This window comes from Trichomonas vaginalis, chromosome II (genome assembly GCF_026262505.1).
Source record: "Trichomonas vaginalis G3 chromosome II, whole genome shotgun sequence".
NCBI classification, from domain to species: domain Eukaryota; phylum Parabasalia; order Trichomonadida; family Trichomonadidae; genus Trichomonas; species Trichomonas vaginalis.
Window position 1 is genome coordinate 8,481,179 of NC_067204.1, and position 21,279 is coordinate 8,502,457.

General features: G+C 29.8%; 5 protein-coding genes and 4 pseudogenes across 9 annotated transcripts, besides 1 other annotated feature; 3 read left to right on the forward strand and 6 right to left on the reverse strand.

The window, feature by feature from the left end:
- Positions 1 to 2,404: 2,404 nt before the first annotated feature.
- TVAGG3_0508120 (uncharacterized protein) lies at positions 2,405 to 2,620 on the reverse strand (the record flags this gene model as incomplete). Its single annotated transcript, XM_051236831.1, has 1 exon — positions 2,405 to 2,620. The coding sequence occupies one exon, from the start codon at positions 2,618 to 2,620 to the stop codon at positions 2,405 to 2,407; it is 216 nt and encodes a 71-aa protein (XP_051094655.1).
- A 1,849-nt stretch (positions 2,621 to 4,469) lies between these two features.
- Positions 4,470 to 20,895: a mobile genetic element.
- TVAGG3_0508140 lies at positions 6,134 to 6,762 on the forward strand (annotated as a pseudogene). Its single transcript has one exon. A coding segment is annotated over exon 1 (629 nt).
- Positions 8,069 to 9,661, forward strand: TVAGG3_0508150 (annotated as a pseudogene). The gene has a single exon. A coding segment is annotated over exon 1 (1,593 nt).
- TVAGG3_0508160 (uncharacterized protein) lies at positions 10,027 to 10,692 on the forward strand (the record flags this gene model as incomplete). Its single annotated transcript, XM_051236832.1, has 1 exon — positions 10,027 to 10,692. The coding sequence occupies one exon, from the start codon at positions 10,027 to 10,029 to the stop codon at positions 10,690 to 10,692; it is 666 nt and encodes a 221-aa protein (XP_051094656.1).
- TVAGG3_0508170 lies at positions 11,424 to 12,313 on the reverse strand (annotated as a pseudogene). The gene has a single exon. A coding segment is annotated over exon 1 (890 nt).
- TVAGG3_0508180 (Prim-pol domain family) lies at positions 13,235 to 13,778 on the reverse strand (the record flags this gene model as incomplete). The annotated part of the gene is made up of 1 exon (XM_051236833.1): positions 13,235 to 13,778. A coding segment is annotated over one exon (544 nt), but the record flags the coding sequence as incomplete, so codon positions are not given.
- On the reverse strand, positions 14,210 to 14,483 carry TVAGG3_0508190 (annotated as a pseudogene). Its single transcript has one exon. A coding segment is annotated over exon 1 (274 nt).
- Positions 16,221 to 17,105, reverse strand: TVAGG3_0508200 (DNA/RNA polymerase superfamily; the record flags this gene model as incomplete). The annotated part of the gene is made up of 1 exon (XM_051236834.1): positions 16,221 to 17,105. One exon carries the CDS (start codon positions 17,103 to 17,105, stop codon positions 16,221 to 16,223), a length of 885 nt encoding a protein of 294 aa, XP_051094658.1.
- TVAGG3_0508210 (uncharacterized protein) lies at positions 18,892 to 19,757 on the reverse strand (the record flags this gene model as incomplete). Its single annotated transcript, XM_051236835.1, has 1 exon — positions 18,892 to 19,757. A coding segment is annotated over one exon (866 nt), but the record flags the coding sequence as incomplete, so codon positions are not given.
- Positions 20,896 to 21,279: the final 384 nt, after the last annotated feature.

The window sequence follows — 21,279 nt, forward strand, 5'->3', positions numbered from 1 at the left end:
ATAAAGTTTATACAGTTTCATATAATAACTGGCACACGTTAGGGATAAGAAAACATTTAGGAGATTATGGTAAAAGTTCTGAATTCTTCAAATCTAGTATGTATGAGAGAGTAAAAGAAATCAGATATAATTATCATTCATGAATGAAAAATAAACTTTAAAAATTCATGTCTTACATTTTTTGAATAATTTATTTTTTTAATTCGTATGAAAATGAGTGGATCAAGATTCGTAACCGTCAATCAATTAATGGATGCTCTTTCACCAATTCTTGAAAATGTTAAACAAGTAGATGTTTATTTCGATGATTATGTAGAAAGTTTATATTATAAAGGTAAGTTTAATATTAAACCTATTGCTTTTGCATTTGATAATAAATTAATTGAAAATTCAAAAATTTGGGAATTAATTCCAGATATTGAATATATAACGAATATTGTTGCATGCTAAGTTCGGTCAACGATAGAAATTGAGTGGAAATTAATCGTCGAGGAAGTACGATTATGTAAAGTAAAAAAATGTTGTGGGATTTTTAATATTATATATTATTTTATAATAAAATTTTTTTGAGTCATTTTAAGAAGCACATATAATTTTTTGAATTTAAAAATTAAAGTAGTGTCAAACGAATTTATCACTTAATTTAATACTCAGATTTCTTAAAATTAATGAAAAAAAGGTTTTCTGAGAACTTTTGAGAATGGTTTTCAAATTCCATTATTGAAAATATATAGGTATTGTATGAAATTCAAACTCTATATTTATTAAAATTCTAAATTTTTAATAAAATAACTTTTCAGAGGAATATGATTTTGAATGGTTGATTAATAAGTATAAAAATGTCTACGATTTTAAGGAGGGAGTTGTTCCTTATGAGGTATACATCATAACTATATACCTCATAAGGAACAATTCCCTCTTGATAGCTGGGAAACTTTCTCTGAATAACTTATCATTTGGAGAAAGTTTCCCAGCTATCTATTAGAAACTAAAGGCTGTGAGGCACTAATATATAATCAATGCCTCATAGCCTTTAGTTTCTTATTAAAAACGAGAAAACTTGTTCGAAATGATAAACAATTTCGAACAAGTTTTCTCGTTTTAAGGAGGGAATTGTTCCTTATGAGGTATACATCATAACTATATACCTCATAAGGAACAATTCCCTTTTGATATCCTGGATATTTTTGAATATATTTTTTGAATTAAAGTTCTCAAAAGTATTATCAAAAGTGATTTTTTAAAAAAATATCCCCAATTAATTAACTAATTAAAAGTATTATATTTTTAAAATTAAATAGTTTTTCAATTTTTTTGAAGGAATTGAGATACTTCCCATGACAATAAAATTGAGAGGTTTACATTATGACTGATCTTAGCATGCAACAATATAACTAATAAATGGTTCAAACGAATTCCAACCACAAAAGTTCTTTGTAAATTAATGATCAAAACGAGGCAAAGAATTTCATGAATTTACATATCATCCAAATAAAGTTTCAGAACTAGAAAATGAAAAACTTCAGAAAAAATTAAACGATAGACTTTCAAATGATCGTATTGAAAAAATAAATAAACTAGCAGAAGTTGCATTTAATAATGAAATATTTGATGAATATAACCTTGAACTCAGTGATGGACTTTAAGTCCTGGGCACTTTGTGCCTTAGGCTTTAAGGACCCGGGCTCAACGAGTCATGATTTATGAAATCAATTATTTGATTCATTCGCTCTTCAATAATTTCTATTCTTTTTGTTAAATCATCTTTTCATTAATGAGGTGATTCTTGATTGAGGAATAGATTTCAAACTAACCACTCCTTTTATTTTTGAAATTTTGAATCCATGACCCTCCGGGTCTTGGACTCTGTCCTCAACTTTAAACATTTTATTCAATTTACACGTTGTCAATTCTTCAAATAATTTTTTATTATTAGCATAATAATCATTAAATTCTTCAACAGATGAAAAAATTTTTATTTCAGTAATTGGTTTAACAACGTTTATTTTTTGTTGAACATTTTCACTTTCATTTATTTCTTCCTCCTTTGTTTCATTTATTTTTAAAATCGGTTTCATTTATCATTAAATAAAAATTAGAATATAAGTGATGAAATATATTTTTTAATTAATATTAAATCAGAGATGGCGGCAGGATTCTTTAAAAAATTATGGGATGGAATTAAGAAAGCTGCAGGTTGGGTTTATAAAAAGGTTATTAAACCTGTTGCAAACTTTTTGGCACCAGTAGCGAAAACGGCAGGAACTATCATAGGTGGAGTATTAGGTACTAAAGCAGGTAATCCGGCGATGGGAGCACAAGCAGGTAACGCAATTGGTGGAATAGCTGAAGGAATACTTAATAAAATAGGGGTAAATAGTGGAAAAATAAATAAATATTATTTTTATCTTAGTATCGGTTGTAGTCTTTGATAAACTTTTTCTCCTTTATTTAAAATTTCTCTTATTGGGGCAGCTTTTGGCGTTATTGATTCAGCAACGTCACTAATTGCTTCTTTATTCTTAAATATCCAATTTGCTCCTTTCTTCATTGTTTCCCAAACTTTATGCGCTCCTCTTTTTACTTTATCCCACAGTTTCTTAAAGAATCCTGCAGCCATAGTTGATTATTTCATTAAAATTAAAAATTCATTTTCATCTTTAATTTTGATTTTTTATTTAATAATAAATGACGACTAACTATTTAGTGCCAAACACAAACCGATTAATGGAAATGTGTTTCATTCATTCGAAAAGATAAATGAAATATTCGCAAAGAATGACGGTAGAAGATATTATAGAGAACTTGAAAGTTCATGCTATGACTCTGATGCTCCATATTTTGATGATAAACAAACTCATTTAAGAATTACAAATCCGGCTCATGATGTGAACCAATTAGGTGACACATATATTAAACGCAAAGTTAAAGCAACTCTAGTTTCAAATAAAGCTTTCACATGTGATGCCGCTTTTAAATGCATGCGTTTATTCGTTGGTTACAAATCATCAAATCAAAGCTTTAAACAATTAGAAGTAGAAACCGAAAGAGGTGATGCCGGTTATCTTCAGATGGATTGCGTGGAATCTTTCGCATTTGCAAACATATAAACCAAAATCAGAAAGGAAAGTTAAAAAGTTTGTTCATTCGTTATATAATAATGTTCAAAAAATATGATAACTCAGTATGTGGTAAATATATTGACCTCTTCAGAAGTTTTCAAGAAAGCAAATGAAGAAGTTGATGTCACTTTTGATATGATTATTCCGGTAAATGATTTGTTAGCATTTCAGGCGTTCGATGATTATCCTAACATTTGGTGAAATCATTCTTAATATTATGTTTTCAGGATACTTTAGTATTTTGTCAGGTTGACCCGTTAAGAGTTGCTGATTTACAAAATTACGTTTATGAAAAGATAACTGATGAAAATTATGAAAAGATTATGAATCATGTTTATAAATATGATCGCAAATTCCAACAAATCGGACTTCTGCCAATTAATTACAAGCTTAGCCGCTACATCTGCTGACGCAACAGTTGAAGACGTTATTATTTCATGCACAAAGATGGAAGTTTTAGAGGATAAATGCATTACACCAGGATACGGTTTAATTGAAGAATCAGTTAAAGCAATACCACGTTTATTCAGTAAGGAAGATCCATTCATGATTCCAGCTCAACATATTGACGTTCGTTCACTAAATGGAGGTTGCATCACTCCTGAAGGTATCAGCTCAGATTTCTCATACGCTCTTCATAATGTTACAGATGTTGTGTTAGCATTTCCGAAGAATGCAATGCAAAGAACAGTGTTTTAGAAAATCCAATGCTTCGAGGTCTTCAGGTCACTATAGATTCCAGAAACTTCCCCGATCAAGCGATGACCACAGTGTGACATATTCTTTACACGTATGCTTCAAGCTTCTGATTTAGATGGAGTGAATGAATGCACAGAAGAATACGAGGACTCATTAACTAGACCACTGAAATGATGATATGGCAAGCCATTAGCTAGAACATGGAAAGACCAAACTTCATTCTTATGCACTATTCCAGTTCAACGTGATGGAGCGGGTATATTCTTTGATGGATTAGAAACTTTCAACTCACAAGTTACAGTACAAGTGAAAGCTTATCCAATCATTCAGGGTGAAAATGACACTTACTGTTCAAAGGTGACAAATCCTCCTCAGGTTTGGTTTACTAGGACTACATATTGGACATGGACACCGGATGAAGGTTTGAAATATCATCCAACAGGTACACCACAGTATAGAAGTTCATATGATGAAATATTGATGAATAGAAATGTATAAAATTATAAATTTATTTTTGATTAAATGGATTTAAATTCATCCACCCCTTATGAAGAATTAGCAGGAGTATATAATACATACGTAGATGATATGATTAATGAAGCATTGAGTGATAATAGAAATGCTCTATCTAAGGAAAAATTAATGAAAATTCCATATTCTGAATGTTACTTAAATTCAATCACTGCAGCAATTGGTAAACAAAATAAGGTAAAACATTAACGATATTAAAACAAATTATCATTATTGCTAACACTTCACCCTATTCACATGTGTTAATTTATATCAACCGTTCAGGTTCACCTTCAGATGATACATTTGAATCTTTAAAGCATTTAATCAAAATTCCAATTATTTATTTATCACAAGAAGAAGCAGAAGATTATTTAAAAAACTTTTTAATGTATAAAGAATTATATAATACAATCAAGAAGCAAGGATTAGAGGATAAAATTATTGATAAACAACGGGATGAATTATTTGAAACACTTTCTATTTCAAATTTTGATAGAGAATTTTTGCATTCACTCATTTTTCTAGATGATGCGGTGAAATCAAAACTAATAACTAAGAGAAATCATATTTTAATCAGTTATTAACTCAATGTCGACACATTCAGTGTTCATTCTTTCATGGCTGTTCATACTTTAAGCATTAAGCACAAACATTAAATCAAACCTGTCCACCCTTTTCATTTTCAGTGGTTTTAGTCGTCAACAGTTGAACGTTATGCTTTATCAAGTGAATTTACCAATGAGCATTAATGAACTTTACACACAATATCAACAATTAGGAGAACATGGAAAAATAATAGTTGATTTAAATAAAGGATTTAAATTCGAATTAACTTTTTATAATTAATTTTTATTTTTTATTTATAATTAAACATGACAGAAATTGCAAATCTTCTACAGGTTCCATTAAAACAAGGAACAAACAAAAAGGGTGCATATAATAGAACTATGAAAGTTCCAGACGGAATGAAAGAATTAGTCATTTGTTGCCGGTCTTCAAAAGGATGTTAAACAAATGAGAAACGTTTTAACATTACCAGAAGCTCAAGCATATGCCAAACGTCACGGACCAAATTGGGAAGCACACGAAGCAGACATTACGGGTCCAAATGGAAAACGAAATAGATGATAATGAAGTTTTCGTTACTGATGGTCAAGGAAATATTAAAGTCATAAATGGGTATAAATTAACAATGACGGATTATCCTAAACGTAAAGCATATAATGAACATTATCCTATGCAATTTGATGAAAATGGAAAAGCTGTTAAACAATACATTGGAGAAGGTGAAATGGTCCAATTAATTCATACCGTCATAATCCATATTCTTACTTCAATGAAGAATTAAATGCTATTGAAGAGGGACCGGATGGATTACCACGATATTCTAACCAGTTTGATGGTCAATATGCAATTTAAGACCTGAAATTCCAGCTAAGAAATTCTTTAAAGTTGCTTTATTCGATCCAGTTTTCGCAAATGTTAAAGATGGAACTTAAAACAGCAATTCCAACCAATTATAGTAGCAAGAATTGCATCAGGTGCTTTATCTCAAGCATTCAAAGATTTAATTAAGAAACCATTATATCAGCAACGAGGTTTAACTTATGATTTAGTTAAGGAATCAGATAAAAGAAAATTTGAGAAATCAGATGATTATAAGAATGCAATTAATGAATATATTGGTCTATTAATTTCGATGAAAATGCTAAAAATCAACTTCATGAACAAATACAGGAATAATAGATTCAAAGTTCAGCAAAATAAAAGTTTAAATATATTTTTTTATTCGAATATAAATGAGAAGACGTTTCACTAGTCAAAAGAACTAACGCAAAAGCAGAGATTACGGTTGGTTATAACGTAAATGATGATAAATCACGAATTATTCAAAATGTTAAAGTTAATGTTAGTCCTGAATTAACAAGGTCAGCAACTCAACCAAATTTATTAACTCGTGACTTACCGAAGAATGAGGAGAATGAAGACCCAATCATTTTATCTGAACCCGGTAAAGAACCTGTTGAAATTCCCACTTATCCAACATACCCCCCACCTCTTTCATCAACATCGAGAACCCAGGAATCTACGATTACAGTCGCAATGCGCATATAAAATAGACATTAATTCTGAATTAATGAAAATTTACCGTGATATAATAACTGATAATTATGATTCAATAATAAATTTAATTGACCAATCCGGTTTAATTATTTTACCTTATGAATCATTAATTCACATTATCGCCATTCTTTGTGATGTTCAAGATTCAGACGTTAAGATTCAATTTTTCATAGATGATGAGGTTTCATGCTGCGGAACAGTTGCAAAAATAAATCCTATAAAGGATATTAGCACAATTAAGATATCAAAGAACGGAACAACAACTGAACTTCATTTAACATATAATGATATTTATAATAAAATAGTTGATGAATATAAAATATCACTTGAAAAATTCTTTGTTAAGGCTATTTAATATTCAAGCATTAACATTATCGAATAATAATCCTTTGAATCATAATCGATAATAATTGACCTTTCACCAGTTTCTATCGTTTGTTTTATTTCTTTTTGTTCCCCACTATCCGATCGGTCATTGTAATTGTTTTTGTTATAGTATCAGCTTTATCTTTAACTTCAATCTTTTTTCCATCGGGATATTTAAACCAAAATTCCAAAAATTCGATATTGTCAATCTGTTCATATTTTAATCTATCAATTACATTTTTAATACCATCTGAAAATCTTATGAAATGGTCATTATATGGGTTTGATTGAACTAAATTTGAATGAAGTGAAATATAACCTGATGATGAATATGACATTGACTCATATTTTCTGAAAACACTAAAATTTATAACATGAATGAATTTTATTCGTTGAATTTATGAATTCTTGAGGTAATCTTATTCTAGTTTTATTTATCACTGGAAAATAACGCTTTACCATATTTTTAATCGTAATAAAAAAATGTCAATTATCAATATTATTTCGAATAATAACTGTGAATTAAATTTAACAGTTAGCGGAATTTATAATGTTACTCTCGTTTCTGTGAGTGGTAAATTTAATCCCATTCTTTTAGACCCTTCAGATTATATATCATTTATTAAAGATGACCATGAGCCGCATAGCGGCGGGGTCGTAGACCTAAAAACGTATGATATGTATATAAATAATGTGATAACGAAATGGGATATTAACATGATTTTAAGTTATTTAAATGAATCATTTATCGTATGGTATGAAGAAAATTTTAAATCAAAACCTGATAAACTTTTTGAACTTGATGAAATAAATAACCTTATTAAATTTCCGCTGAAAATTAAATTTTGTACTCCTCGTCTTCGTTCATTGTTGGGGATATTAAATTTTGAAAAAGATGTTGGGGATGTTTTGTATTCTGACACTGGTTCTAATTTCATTTTAATCAAATTGATAAAGTTAATACCCCAATGAGATTTTCACATCAAACATTAGACCCTAACTCTTACCCATCAATACAAAACATTTTATCCATCAACTTAAACATATTTTCTTTATCATATCCGTTTCAATTATCCGGGAATTCATTTATTCTTCATTCAAAAGATTTATCAAATATTAAATTTAGAATAACTGACCTATTTGATTGTGATTTAGAATTTATGAATGAAATATTATGGCAATTTCAAATAGAAAAAATAGCTGATGAGATAACAGATTAAATATTTATTTTTAAATCGTAATAAATGATTAAACAACAGCAACCACAGACCATTACATACGCCACATATGCATATAATTCAAAGACGGCAGAACAAACGCAAAGGTTGAAATATGGAGATTTGGAGATAGTATTGAAAAATGACCATTTTGAATTCGTTTGCAAAGGTGTGCAGTGATATCAAATATAAAAGAAATTTTATTTATGAATTCAAAATTAAAGGAATAACGGATGATATAACATCAATTCCACCAAAGAACAAAGATATTACGCATTAAATGCATTTCCTAAAGTTTTGAAGATTGGAAGATTTAATTTAAATGAGGAATTCATAAAAGGTTTCCTAAATGACATAATGAAGAAGGCAGATAAGGAATATGTTAACGATGAGTTAGCAAAGAAAGCAGATATATCATTTGTTAACGATGAGTTAGCAAAGAAAGCAGATATATCATTTGTTAACGATGAGTTAGCAAAGAAAGCAGATAAAACTTATGTTAACGATGAGTTAGCAAAGAAAGCAGATAAAACATATGTTAACGATGAGTTAGCAAAGAAGGCAGATAAGGGACTTGTGGCTAGTGAATTAATGAAGAAGGCAGATAAGGAATATGTTAATGAAAAAGATAATGAAATTATAGAAAGGGTTGAATGGTATCATGAACGGACATCGAAGATTTTAAAAACTAAAGCTGATACAGGATGGGTTTCAGAATGTTTAGACCTTAAAGCAGATAAAACTTATGTTAACAATGAGTTAGCAAAGAAAGCAGATAAAACATATGTTAACGATGAGTTAGCAAAGAAAGCAGATATATCATTTGTTAACGATGAGTTAGCAAAGAAAGCAGATATATCATTTGTTAACGATGAGTTAGCAAAGAAAGCAGATATATCATTTGTTAACGAAATATACCAAAGTTTAGTTGGAACAAAAAATATTGAAACTATTGTTGGCGACTTTTCTGTCAATGAAGAAAATAAATATTTTAGATGGGAGTTTGTACAGTCCTTAAGAAATGGTATACGGTATAAACTCATTCCGAAAAATAACAATGAAATGTATGTAGGCTATATAAAGAATAATGGCACACAAGTTAAAGTTCCATTAGACAACAACTGCTACTTAAACTTATATGGAGACGAACAAAAGAAATATTTAAGAGTTTATGAAATGACGGATATGACATTGTCTAACGTAGCTCCAGCACCATATTATTATGACTATGGTGTTGACGCACGTGTAGACCCAAAAAAGCAAACATTATATTTAGAATATTATAGATATAAAAGATATAATGCAATAGAAAAAACGAGAATAGTATACTATTATGAAGATGACAAAAATAAATATTATAGTCAAGATTTTACATACCCTGAAAACATAAGATTATATTATAAAAAATATTCTGACACAAACCAGAAGAAACCCGAAATAGTTACACTATATTTTAAGTTCAAAAGAGACAATCCTATAATATCTCATATGTTTGATTTAATGAACCCAGTAGGTTCTATTTATACATCTATGGATGTGAGAGGTCCTCAAGCAATGTTTGGTGTTGGTGCATGGGTTTTTGTATTGTGCAAACTCTTCAAAGGAAACAGGGGGAAGTAAAACGATTACGGGTGAAAATTTACCTGCACACAGTCACTACATAGATTTAAGCACATCTCAAGCAGGTTGGCATAAGCATAGATATTGGGATTGGTCAGGAATGACAAAAGGTAAAGGATATGATGTTAAAGATGATGTTAAATTTGCCATAAATTGTTACTGGAGTGACACTCAGGGAGAAGGAAACCATACACATCGCGTTTCAGGATATACACAAACAACGGGACAAAGTAAAGATTACATGCCACCATTTATGACTGTATTCGCATGGTATAGAGTTCAATGAATTCAGTCCAAAAATAATTAATTTCATTAGTTTTAAAATTATTTTTATTTATTTTTTTATTTTGTATGTAAGAACAGTAATGTCGGTCGAAGCAAAAACATTCACGAACAAATCTAATGGCGAAACATTCACAAAAGGCACTTATAATGGTATTGAAGTCTTACGTAGAGACAAGGATAGTTACATTAATGCAACAAAGATGGCAAGAGAAGCAGGAAAGTTAAACCATTTAAACAGATTTCTCAATAGTACTAAAATGCAGGAAATTCTTGAGTTTTGGATGAACGAATACGGTGGAGCCAAAAGTGGCTCGACCTCAAAACAAGCATTTTATGAGCTTACAAAGGGTGTCATGAATGAATTCAAAGGTATTTACATACATCCTGACCTCGTTCATTTTGTTGCTGAATGGTGCTCTGTAAAGTATGCATTTTATGTCAAAGATATTATGGACTCCATAGACAAGAAAGTTCATGAGAAGTTAGATGAAGAAGAACTCGAAGATACAGTAGAAAATGCTAAACCTTTGTTTGAAGAAGAAGTTGGAAAAATGTGCGAAAAACAATTAGAACATGAACGTGAGATATATTATGGTTATAGAGATTCTCCATACGAACTAGACCAATGGGAACAAGAAGATTTAAAGAGAGAATTTAGAGAATATGAACTCGCTAAGATAGCATTTGAAGCTGCAGAAAAGAAGTTAAAAGTTTGGGGTCGTTTTGTAAAAAAATATTGTGAGTAAATGAACCATTTATTTTTGGTCAAAGCTTCCACGAAAGAAAAGATTCCTCATTCGCTAAGGATTCCAAAAATGAAAAAATCGTTGATTTCGGCTGAGAAAAAATAGCAAAACCCTTCTTCCACGGGAACAAAGAAATAAAGAAGAAATAAAGAAGAAATAAAGTAAATTTTTTATTTATTCCCGTGGAAGATAGAGCACTTTTATGACACTTTTTATTCACGACAAACAAGACAAACAAAGAAAATAAGAAAATACGGCGCCGTCGCGGTTCGAACCACAGACCCTAACCCCTCCATAACACCACCTTTGACCACTGTGCTACGTAGCCTGTCGACATAAGATTTTATAAATTGCATATTTGACGTAAATTTATTTCCCAGTTATTCAAAAATAATTAATTATTGAATAACCGAAGGTGCTACCATGTTACCATGTGCTACCAGGTCATTTAACTTCTATGAAAAAGTGTGACAACATGACATTTTGACAACACAGCAGGATTAATGCAAAAATAAATTCCAATCATACTTTATAAATTGCATATTTGACGTAAATTTATTTCCCAGTTATTCAAAAATAATTAATTATTGAATAACCGAAGGTGCTACCATGTTACCATGTGCTACCAGGTCATTTAACTTCTATGAAAAAGTGTGACAACATGACATTTTGACAACACAGCAGGATTAATGCAAAAATAAATTCCAATCATACTTTATAAAGCTAGACCTTCAGGTCTCGCCGCTTCGGTCTGAAAGACCTTCAGGACTCAAAGAGTCCGTTAGCGGCTCATTTACAGGTATTTCATCGTCAGTAAATGATTCCTCATTATCGTTTGGTTCAACCTGTTTATATAATCCTTTCATTTCTTCTTTCAAAACATAATACCATGTTTGTTTACCGTCTATTCTTCTATGTTTCCTATCACATTTATCCTTAATACTCATTTGAAAGTTTTTGTCTTTCATGTCTGATGGTTTGCAGAATAGAGCATTTTCACACGTCATACCTGCACACAATTCATCATAATGTGTATTTATCCATACATCTAAAGGATTTGATGATAATTCAATTAAATCTTGTTTGGCTTCAGTCATCGGTATGATTCGTACATTAAATGATGAAAGGTCGTAATTGATAAAATACGTCAGTAAATTATCATAAAATTCCTTTGTGCATGAATCATCAAATTCTTGAAGTAATCAAATTGACCCTTGAATTTACCATTAACTCTTAAAACTACGTATCTTCTGTCTCCAACTTCAATTTTGACAGGGTAGACGTTATTAGTTACGAAAATGAAGTTTGCAACATTCTGTGCAGTTCTTCTGGGTTGATTCTTTTCATTAATTCTAATTGATTATCCGTAATAATTGATTTCAAAGCGTTGAAGTTTGCGAGTCTGTCTTCACCACATTCTTGAGTTCATTAAGTACAAGAAACATTTTATTTTCAACAACGAATTGAAATTACCCGTTAGCTCACTTATTTCGGTAATGTTTTTACATGAATAACCAGCGAGAAGTTCAGAAATAATGTCTGTGAATCTGTTTTTACCTGTTCCCTGAAGTCCTTTCAAAATAATTGCTGTTTCATTCTTGATTCCAGGATGTTGAATCATTGATGCAATCCAGCCGAGTAGGTATTTATACACTTCATCGTTATTATCACAAATGGCTTCTTTAATGAAATTCATAAACATCTCAATTTTTGAGTAATCAGGCTTTTCAAGAATGTTGTATTTATAACCATGAAACGTTGAGAAAACATCTGGGGAATCAGATTTAAAGCAAACACCCTTAACGGTTAATGAGGATAATTGATTTAGTAGTACATCCCATGCTGTTATTGTTTTACCTTCTTCTTTAAATAATTTAATCATTTTGAGTGACTCTTTCATGTTTGATTGAAGAACAAATGATATTTGATTCATTTTGTCGTGTATGTTGTAATCTTTCTGAATGAAATATTTATTTCCACAATCTACAAAACGGATTACACGTGATAAATCCTCAATTACTTCAGAACTGTTTTTATACTGATGATTTTCAGCCTTGCGTCTAATATCTGTTATCAAAAACGAGTCATCAAGTTTGATATCAAATGTTATTTTTGGCTTACGTAATAAAGGTAAAACATATTCATCATAATATTCCTTTTGATATAGTTTTAGAATCTTCACCAAAACAAATGGAGAAGTCATTAAATGTGCATATCTATTACGTGCTTTTTCAAAATTACTTTTTGCATTTTCAGTTAAATTGCAGAAGTTATAAACGTTATCGTATGCTTCATTAATTAAATGATTAGGTAACGAATTAATAGCTTGAAACAGTGTGAATAATGTACTTCTTTTTCTAAATTCATGTTTCCACCGTCATTATGTACTTCAAAATCACAGATGCCATCAACTATGCTTGAGCTAGTTTATCGTCAATGTTTACATCTTTGTTTTCATTCATTATACTCTTTATTTCTTCATTCTTCTGTTCAACTCTTACCTTAATATTCAAATCATTTAATATATCATTCACTGTTCTGGTTAATGTTGAATCATAACTTCCACGAATGAATGAGTATGTATTGATTGGTTCTGTTGCATTCTTGCGAACTCTTGAATCAGCCATAACTACTAAAGAACGCTTTGAATCATCCATAGAAGTCATTATATCAATATCATAATCATTGCAGGAATAACATTTAATCATTCTGTTCGAGGTTGAATAGAAGAAATTAGTGTTGCAATAAATGTGAAGACCTCCTGAAGCGGTTTTAACGATAACATCTTTATCCGAAAGTTTTGATAAAATGTCTTTTCTAACTGTTTCTTTAAGTTCATCATTGTACGATTTATTGATATCAACATCTATAATCGTTAAATTTGAAATTTTATTTACTAATAAAGCCATACCAGTTTTCCTTCCTCTTCCTCCATCATGTTTGAGGTAGTTATGTAAATCAATCTTGTTTTCACCAATTCTTTCGTTGAGGGTTTTAGTTTCTGCCACAACTAATTCCTCAGCTAATGAATCAATAACTTTTTCATCAGAAACGATATAGTTGTTGCTGTTGTTTGTTGCTGTCATTTATATAGGAATAAAAAATAAAAACAATTTTAAAACTAACTTTATTTTTGGACTGCATCATATTTTCCTGTGTTGTTGTCAAAATGTCATGTTGTCACACTTTTTCATAGAAGTTAAATGACCTGGTAGCACATGGTAACATGGTAGCACCTTCGGTTATTCAATAATTAATTATTTTTGAATAACCTAAAAACATGAGACTTTGTCTCCGGACTCTTTGAGTCACTTAACGATAAAATAAGTGATAACAAATTTTTATTTTTATCATAAATGAATACCCCACAAGCTCAAAATTTACCACGAATCATAACAAGGGAGGAAACGATAAAAATGATGCGAGAACTTGCTAAAAATAACAAACCACTAAAATTGAGAAAATGTGGTTATGCGGTAATGATGGAAAGAGAGATGTTGTCGAAGAGGAATAAAAATTAAATTTGGATTGAGTTTAAAAATTCATCTTTATTAAATTCATCTCTTCCAATCAATTTATTTATTCTATTAAATTCTTTTATTTTTGCTTCACTCAGTTTAAGGATTGAACGATAAGTTTCTAATTTTTCGATTATTTCTTTCCTCTCTTTATCGTTTTCAACCCCACCACATTGTGGCTTCTTTTTGTAATAGCATATTTTTTGATTTAATTCTGTTTAGTTTCTTTTTATATTCATCGTCTGGACTCTTGACTGCTTCGTTGTTACTCATTTTACGAAATAAAAAAATTAAATATTATTTAAATATAATGGAGTAATAAAATAAATCGGAATTTCTATTAATTTATTGTCAACTTCAACTAATGCATTGCCGTTAATATATCTAACAAATTCAGCTATTGTGTCAAATCTTCGTCTTCTTTTTGTCATTGATTTATCAGTTTTTCCATAATCGAGATGAATCAAAACTTTATCCCCTTGTTTAAAATTCATGAGCCCCGAATTAATTTGTTCACGTTTAACATCATTCAACCTTTCCATTTGCTTTCTAATATATTCCCATTCTTTTGAAATATCATTTTTCATTTCCACCGGTTTCATGTTTATTGTTCTATGCATGTATTATTGTAATAATATACTAACTGTTGTATGATGGAGTCATGATTTCCATCCCAGTATATCTGACCATTAACCCCTAACGCATCTCTAAGAGTTCTCATTACCGCATCAAACTATTTTATTATGAAACGTATATGGAGAGGATGAAAAGTAAAAATTAATTTGTGGGAAATAATGAGCCATAGCTGCCTGAAATCCTTTATCACCATCACCCCTTATAATTATCTACTCTTTCATGATCTAGTAAGTATTGAATAGCTCTTCTTGTTTCCTGTTCTGTTTTCCCTTTCACCGGAATGCAATATAATATCTGGTGTTAATGTTAATGGCAAATAAATAAGTAACGTTTCCTCTTGAATATTCTAAATGATCGATTTCGTATGAATATGGATATGGTGCAAATGAAGGGCGACTAAATTTTTCTTTTAACGGTTGAATTTTTGGGTCAAATGGTTTATTTAATATTTTGAAATCCTTTTTAAAATCTTTTTGCTTCTTTAATGTTTGAAATGGATATAATAAAGTGAATGATGAAGGATTAACTGAAGGAGGAGGAGGTACTGTCGTTGGAGGGTTTGGTGTTGCAGTGGTTTAATTTTATCTGCTTTGATTTTGGATTTCATTCCCCCTTCATTAATTCTGGATGTATTCTATTCATTTGTTTTAAATATGCTGTATATAAAGGTTTGATATACTTTCCCGCTTCGAGTTTATGTTGAAGGATGAATTCCAAAAGTTGATCTTCATTTAAAAGTCGGGCTGAATATGGTTTAACTAATGAATCATAAATTAAAGCTTGTGCTTCATTTATGGTCTGAAGGACCTGGGCGTTTTGTTCCTTTGGTTTTTGTTCCTTTGGTTTTTGTTCCTTTTGTTTTTGTTCCTTTTGTTTTTGTTCCTTTTGTTTTTGTTTCTTTGGTTTTTGTTCCTTTTGTTTTTGTTCCTTTGGTTTTTGCGGCTCAGGATTATATAATTTATATAATTTATATAATTCATCAATATCTTCTTCTGTTAATACTTTATTTTTGAAATCTTTCAATTGTTTAAGTTGTGATTTACTTTTTCCCTTTGAATATTCATTATTTTTAATTTTGTCTTTAATTTTAGAAATTATTTTATCATGATATTTCAAAACTTCATTTTTATAATACGAATAATAATAATCCATATCATCACCCGTTATATTGTTATCATGTTTTTGGAGATATGATTTTAATTCATAATAATTAAGAAAATTTTGATTAAGTACTAAATCATCAATTAAATTTTTTAAATCTGTGTTATCCATTTATATAAAAATAAAATAAGTGTTTTAAGGGTGCCCACCTCTTTGAATCATAGTATCAAAACCATTATTTACGGTTCCTTTTGTCTCTTCTGTGGCATTTTATTAAATAAATGGCATACAACATCCATTTTCACAACATACAGCCTTAGTGTGTGCTCCTGTTAATGCAGTCTTACCGATTGTTAAGCGAGTCATTGACCCGTTTTTAAGTTGTAAATTAATATTCTGACCATCAAATATCACTTTATCATTTATTATATCCAAATAATTTTTAGGTGTTAATTGTTTATTTTGTCGTAAACTAACTCCTTTCATTTTTTGTGCAATCTTTTTAAAATCACTTCCATCAATTGAACCGTTGAATGAAGTATAACACTTAGGACATAAAGCAACCATGTTATCACCTTGTTTCTCAATTGCTAAACCCAATAACTTCTTCTCATGTGCTTTTTCTTCAGCTTTATTCTTTAATTTAGGTTTAAATTTCTCATTAAAACAGAAGAAATCAAAAGGTGCGAATTTGTAAATGTTTTTATCATAAAATTTTTTATCGGTTACAATTGCTTGAAATGCTTGAGTGTTAGGAAGATTTGGGTCGCCAGCGATTGCCCAATAAGATGAATCAGTATCACCTTCAATGAAATGAAAACGATTAACATCCATGCATTTATACATAAAATCATAAATGAAAACCAAATACCAGTATTTTGCGTTATCTAAAGTGAAGAATGCCTCTTGTAAACATGTATCACATCTATAAAATCTATCTTTAAGCATCACTTGATACGTATCCTCTCCTATTTCTCTTATGTTTTTAAACTTATTTGACATACATGCAACGCGTGCCTTCTGTGCATTCATTATTTTAGTCTTTGCGTAATTTTGTGTATTCATTGCATCGTAACCATATGATCCATTAAGTGAAATCTTGCAAAATAAACTTTTTCCTTTATTTCCTTCTAATTCAGCCTTTTGTCTTTCATTCATAAATTCGTTCGCAAATTCATTAAAACAAGTGTTTTTAGTAAATGTTAAAATTGATTGAATGTCATCAATGATAAAATGAAATCTGTCTATTAGATACCAAAGATAATAAGAAGAAAATGGTTGATATTGGTTGTGTGTTGATGCTAACTGAGTTAATTTCTCTGTTTCTGGTCAACTGGTAGATTGTTTGATTTCATGTAATTATACATAAAACTGACCAATTGTTTTTTCATCTGTGATAATATCTAAGTTTCTTATTATCGGTAAAAAGTTTATGTAATCATTAATGTATTTTTCATCAATGTGACCCTTTACTTCAGCCACGAATAAAGTATTTTTCTTCTTAATATTCCCAGTGCTTTTGCTTTCTTTGTTGCTCATCAAAATGATAACACCATTCAATCTTCCCGGCATATACATTTTATGGTCAGTATATTGAATGAAATCATGAGGATTAGATGAAAATGATGAAGGATATAATGAATTAAAGTCAACACCAACGAAATGAGTCATAATGTTGGAAGTGTCCTCATTTGATACAGTTTTAGTTTCTGGATTATATGAAAGTTTATTAATGTGCGTGATTCCTTTAAGATTTACTCTATGTTGAACATTTGATAACCACCAGTAATTCCATTACGGAGGATGTGATAAGCTTCAACTGAATCTAGAGTCATTGGTAAATTATTTTTTAATGTATAATTTCTTAAATTGATTCTTAAACGTTGAACATCTTCATCTTTATTTGATTTTACGACATTGCAATAACAACACATTAACTGACAATTTTCTTTGGTATGTGGTTTTTCATTATCGATTCTATCTAATGTTGGTTTATTAGCATATGTAAACGCTTTACCACACATTTTGCATTTAGATGAAAGGATTAAATCGTGATAGTATTGATAGTCATCCATTGAAACATTGTTTTTAGTATCCCTTTCTGCTTTTTCATCTTGTTTCTTATATGAATCAATTTTATATTTCCAATACTTTTTTGTTAATTCAAAACTTGATTCCACATTTTCTTCTTCTGGATATGTTTCGTTAGGATTAAAGTTCTTATATGCTAAAGCGTAACGAATCATTGATGCATTCGATGATAAAGAAAGATTATGAAGCATGTCAATTTTATAAACAAATGTTTCTTCAATAATTTTATCAATTGGGTCAATCATAATTTCAACGTCTTTATTGCAATAATGAATAAAATATTCTAATCTATTCTCAAAATTTTTAGCATCATTGAGATATATTTGATAATCTGAATCGGATATTGTTTCTTGAGTTAATGCTGAATAAAATGAATCTTGTGAATGGTTCCTCTTTATATAATTCATCTTCGTAATTCTCCCATGTGATGAATTGATAAGGGAAAAAGGATTTAACACGTGATTTATTGTTTCCGAAATCTTGAGTGAATTGGTCTAATGTTCCACCCGCTATATAATTTCTGATGTCAATAAATCTTAATTCATATGGACAGTTTGTTTTCTTTACAATGATTTGCTTAAATTGAGAAGAAGAACCCAGCATTGATTTTATTTTCCATTTTGCAGTGTTTAAATCACGAAGAATTAAATTTAAATCAAACTTTCCCGAATTAAAACCTATGATATTCACTTTATTGAATTCCTCATCTAGAAGTTCTTTAAATGCTTCCTTCTGTTTTTCATTTAATGTATGGGACAAAGTCCCCGCCGTTTGGTCCGTTTGCGGCTTCATTAATTCTTCATATTGTTCAATATTTGATTTAGCAACTAATGAACAGGTTGAAAATAAAAATTCAATCCAATCAGAGATGAAAGAATCACTTGATGTTAAGCAAAAATTCCTCGTAAATGTTTTATCACGGTCTACGACCTCGCCGCTTCGGTCTGAAAGACCTTCAGGACTCAAAGAGTCCGTTTGCGGCTTTATTTTGACAGTTGATGATACCATAAATGGTTTTAAGTAAGCGTTCAAAGTTGCACATTCAGAAAGTTGAAGTTCTTCTTTAGTCTCTAATGTTTCGAAGTCAAAAGTAATATAATATCTTGTTGGTTTATAATATTCCTGCAAATTGTGAGCTAATAGCCATTGATATATCTTCTGTTTCGTGATATGTGGTGCATATGGTTGTTGTGTGTTTTGCAATTGAACGTCTTGAATTAATCTTCCATTATTTTCTTTACATTTCTCACAATGTTTTAAAAATCTTCTTTGGTTTTTCCTTTCTGGGTCATCACGGATAGAATATACTTCTTCTTTGCAAAAGGGGCAAACTTTATATCCTGTGAGTGCTTCAACGTCTGTAATTCTGTCAGCGTGAAGTTTTCCACATGGACTCTGTGTTAATAAAATATTTACTGTTTCAAATTCTGGATCTATCATTATTGATTCCACTAATGGAAAGTCTACCTTATTTATGTCTACGTCTTCTGGTTGAGGGTCACAATAATAAAAATCAATATTAACGTTTAACATTCTTGCTAACCTCTCACTTTCTGATGAAATGTCAAATCCTTCATATGCATCTATGGCTTCATTTAAATAACTTCTACGAGTTTTAGGATTAACACCATCAGGAATGTTATAGAAGCGTTTAAATAACCTTCTACCTTCGGCTCTTATTTGATTATCATTCATTTTAGCTGTTCCGTTTTTGTTCATTTATGTAAGAATAAAAAATTAAAAAATAAATAAAAATAAAGTTTATTTTTTTAAAGTCCAGGGCTAAAGTCCATAAAATGAATTAAGAACACATAAATTTTTATCATCTGCGACGTGACGAATACATTTTAATTTACTCAAGAATGCGTACCCTGATACATTAAATCTAATTCCTGTCTTATTTAATTTCACAACTTTGAAAAGGAATGTATGAATAGCTATAAAATGATGAGATGATGTTTTATGGGTTGCTTCCATTTTTTCTGAAATAAATGAATAAATATAATGTTTATAAGTTTTCATATCTTTTATATTCTTAATAACGAATGGTATAGACCTTTCAACTTCGTCTTCCTTCGGTGCTGTTCTTTCATATGAAACATTATTAGTATCTTCAATAATGAAACCACAATCGCATAAAATTTTATATGTACCAATTGTTTCTTTTGATATTTTATCTAACAAATCAAAAACTTTATCAACACCTGTACATTTATTTAAATAATAATTTGTGTAAATATCATGGTCTTCTTTCTTAATCGTATTTGTTGCATATGTTACATTTTTCAGTGCTTTTTTGAATTTTTCAGAATCAAGAGGAGGTGAAAGTAATATACATGGATAATCTCCATCGTCAATAAATTGTAACTTATGTTTATGAATAAATTTTGTGCCTTCTTCTGAAAGTGTTTCATCTATTTCACCATCTAATAAATTTTTAGTAGATTCCAAAAAGTAATTTTTATATCTTTCTTCATGAGATTTTTGAACTTCTGATTCTGAAGCTGGGATATTCATTAAACCCTCTACTTCATTCTCATTATATTTTTCAACTTCTCTTAATTCCTTAATTTTTTCATCTATTTCATCTCTTATTTTTTCCAGTCTTTCAATTTCATCATATTCATCATCTTTAATCCGTTCTTCATAATATTCAGGGAAAACATCAGGTTCTTTAGGTTTTTCTTCTTCAGATGTGGGATATAAGAAATTTATAACATCATCTTTATTCATTTTTCCATCATAATCTAAATCATTTAATAACTCCGCGAATTTTTGACAATTTCTTAAATAATATTTATTAACTTCATAACTCGCCTCCTCTAATATATCCTTTATTTCCTCGTTTGTGAATCCCAATTTTTTAACGTCGTTAGTCTTGACACTCATTTTCATACGAATTAAAAAAATAAATTATTCAAAAAATGTAAGACATGAATTTTTAAAGTTTATTTTTCATTCATGAATGATAATTATATCTGATTTCTTTTACTCTCTCATACATACTAGATTTGAAGAATTCAGAACTTTTACCATAATCTCCTAAATGTTTTCTTATCCCTAACGTGTGCCAGTTATTATATGAAACTGTATAAACTTTATCTTTATCTTTACACCTTTCATCACTTCCAATATATTTATATCTCAGTTTTGATTTTGCATTTTCATATTCATTAACGTTTAATAATTCGCAGTCTTCCTTTTTAAATAAATGTTTAAGATATTCAGGATTTAATACTCT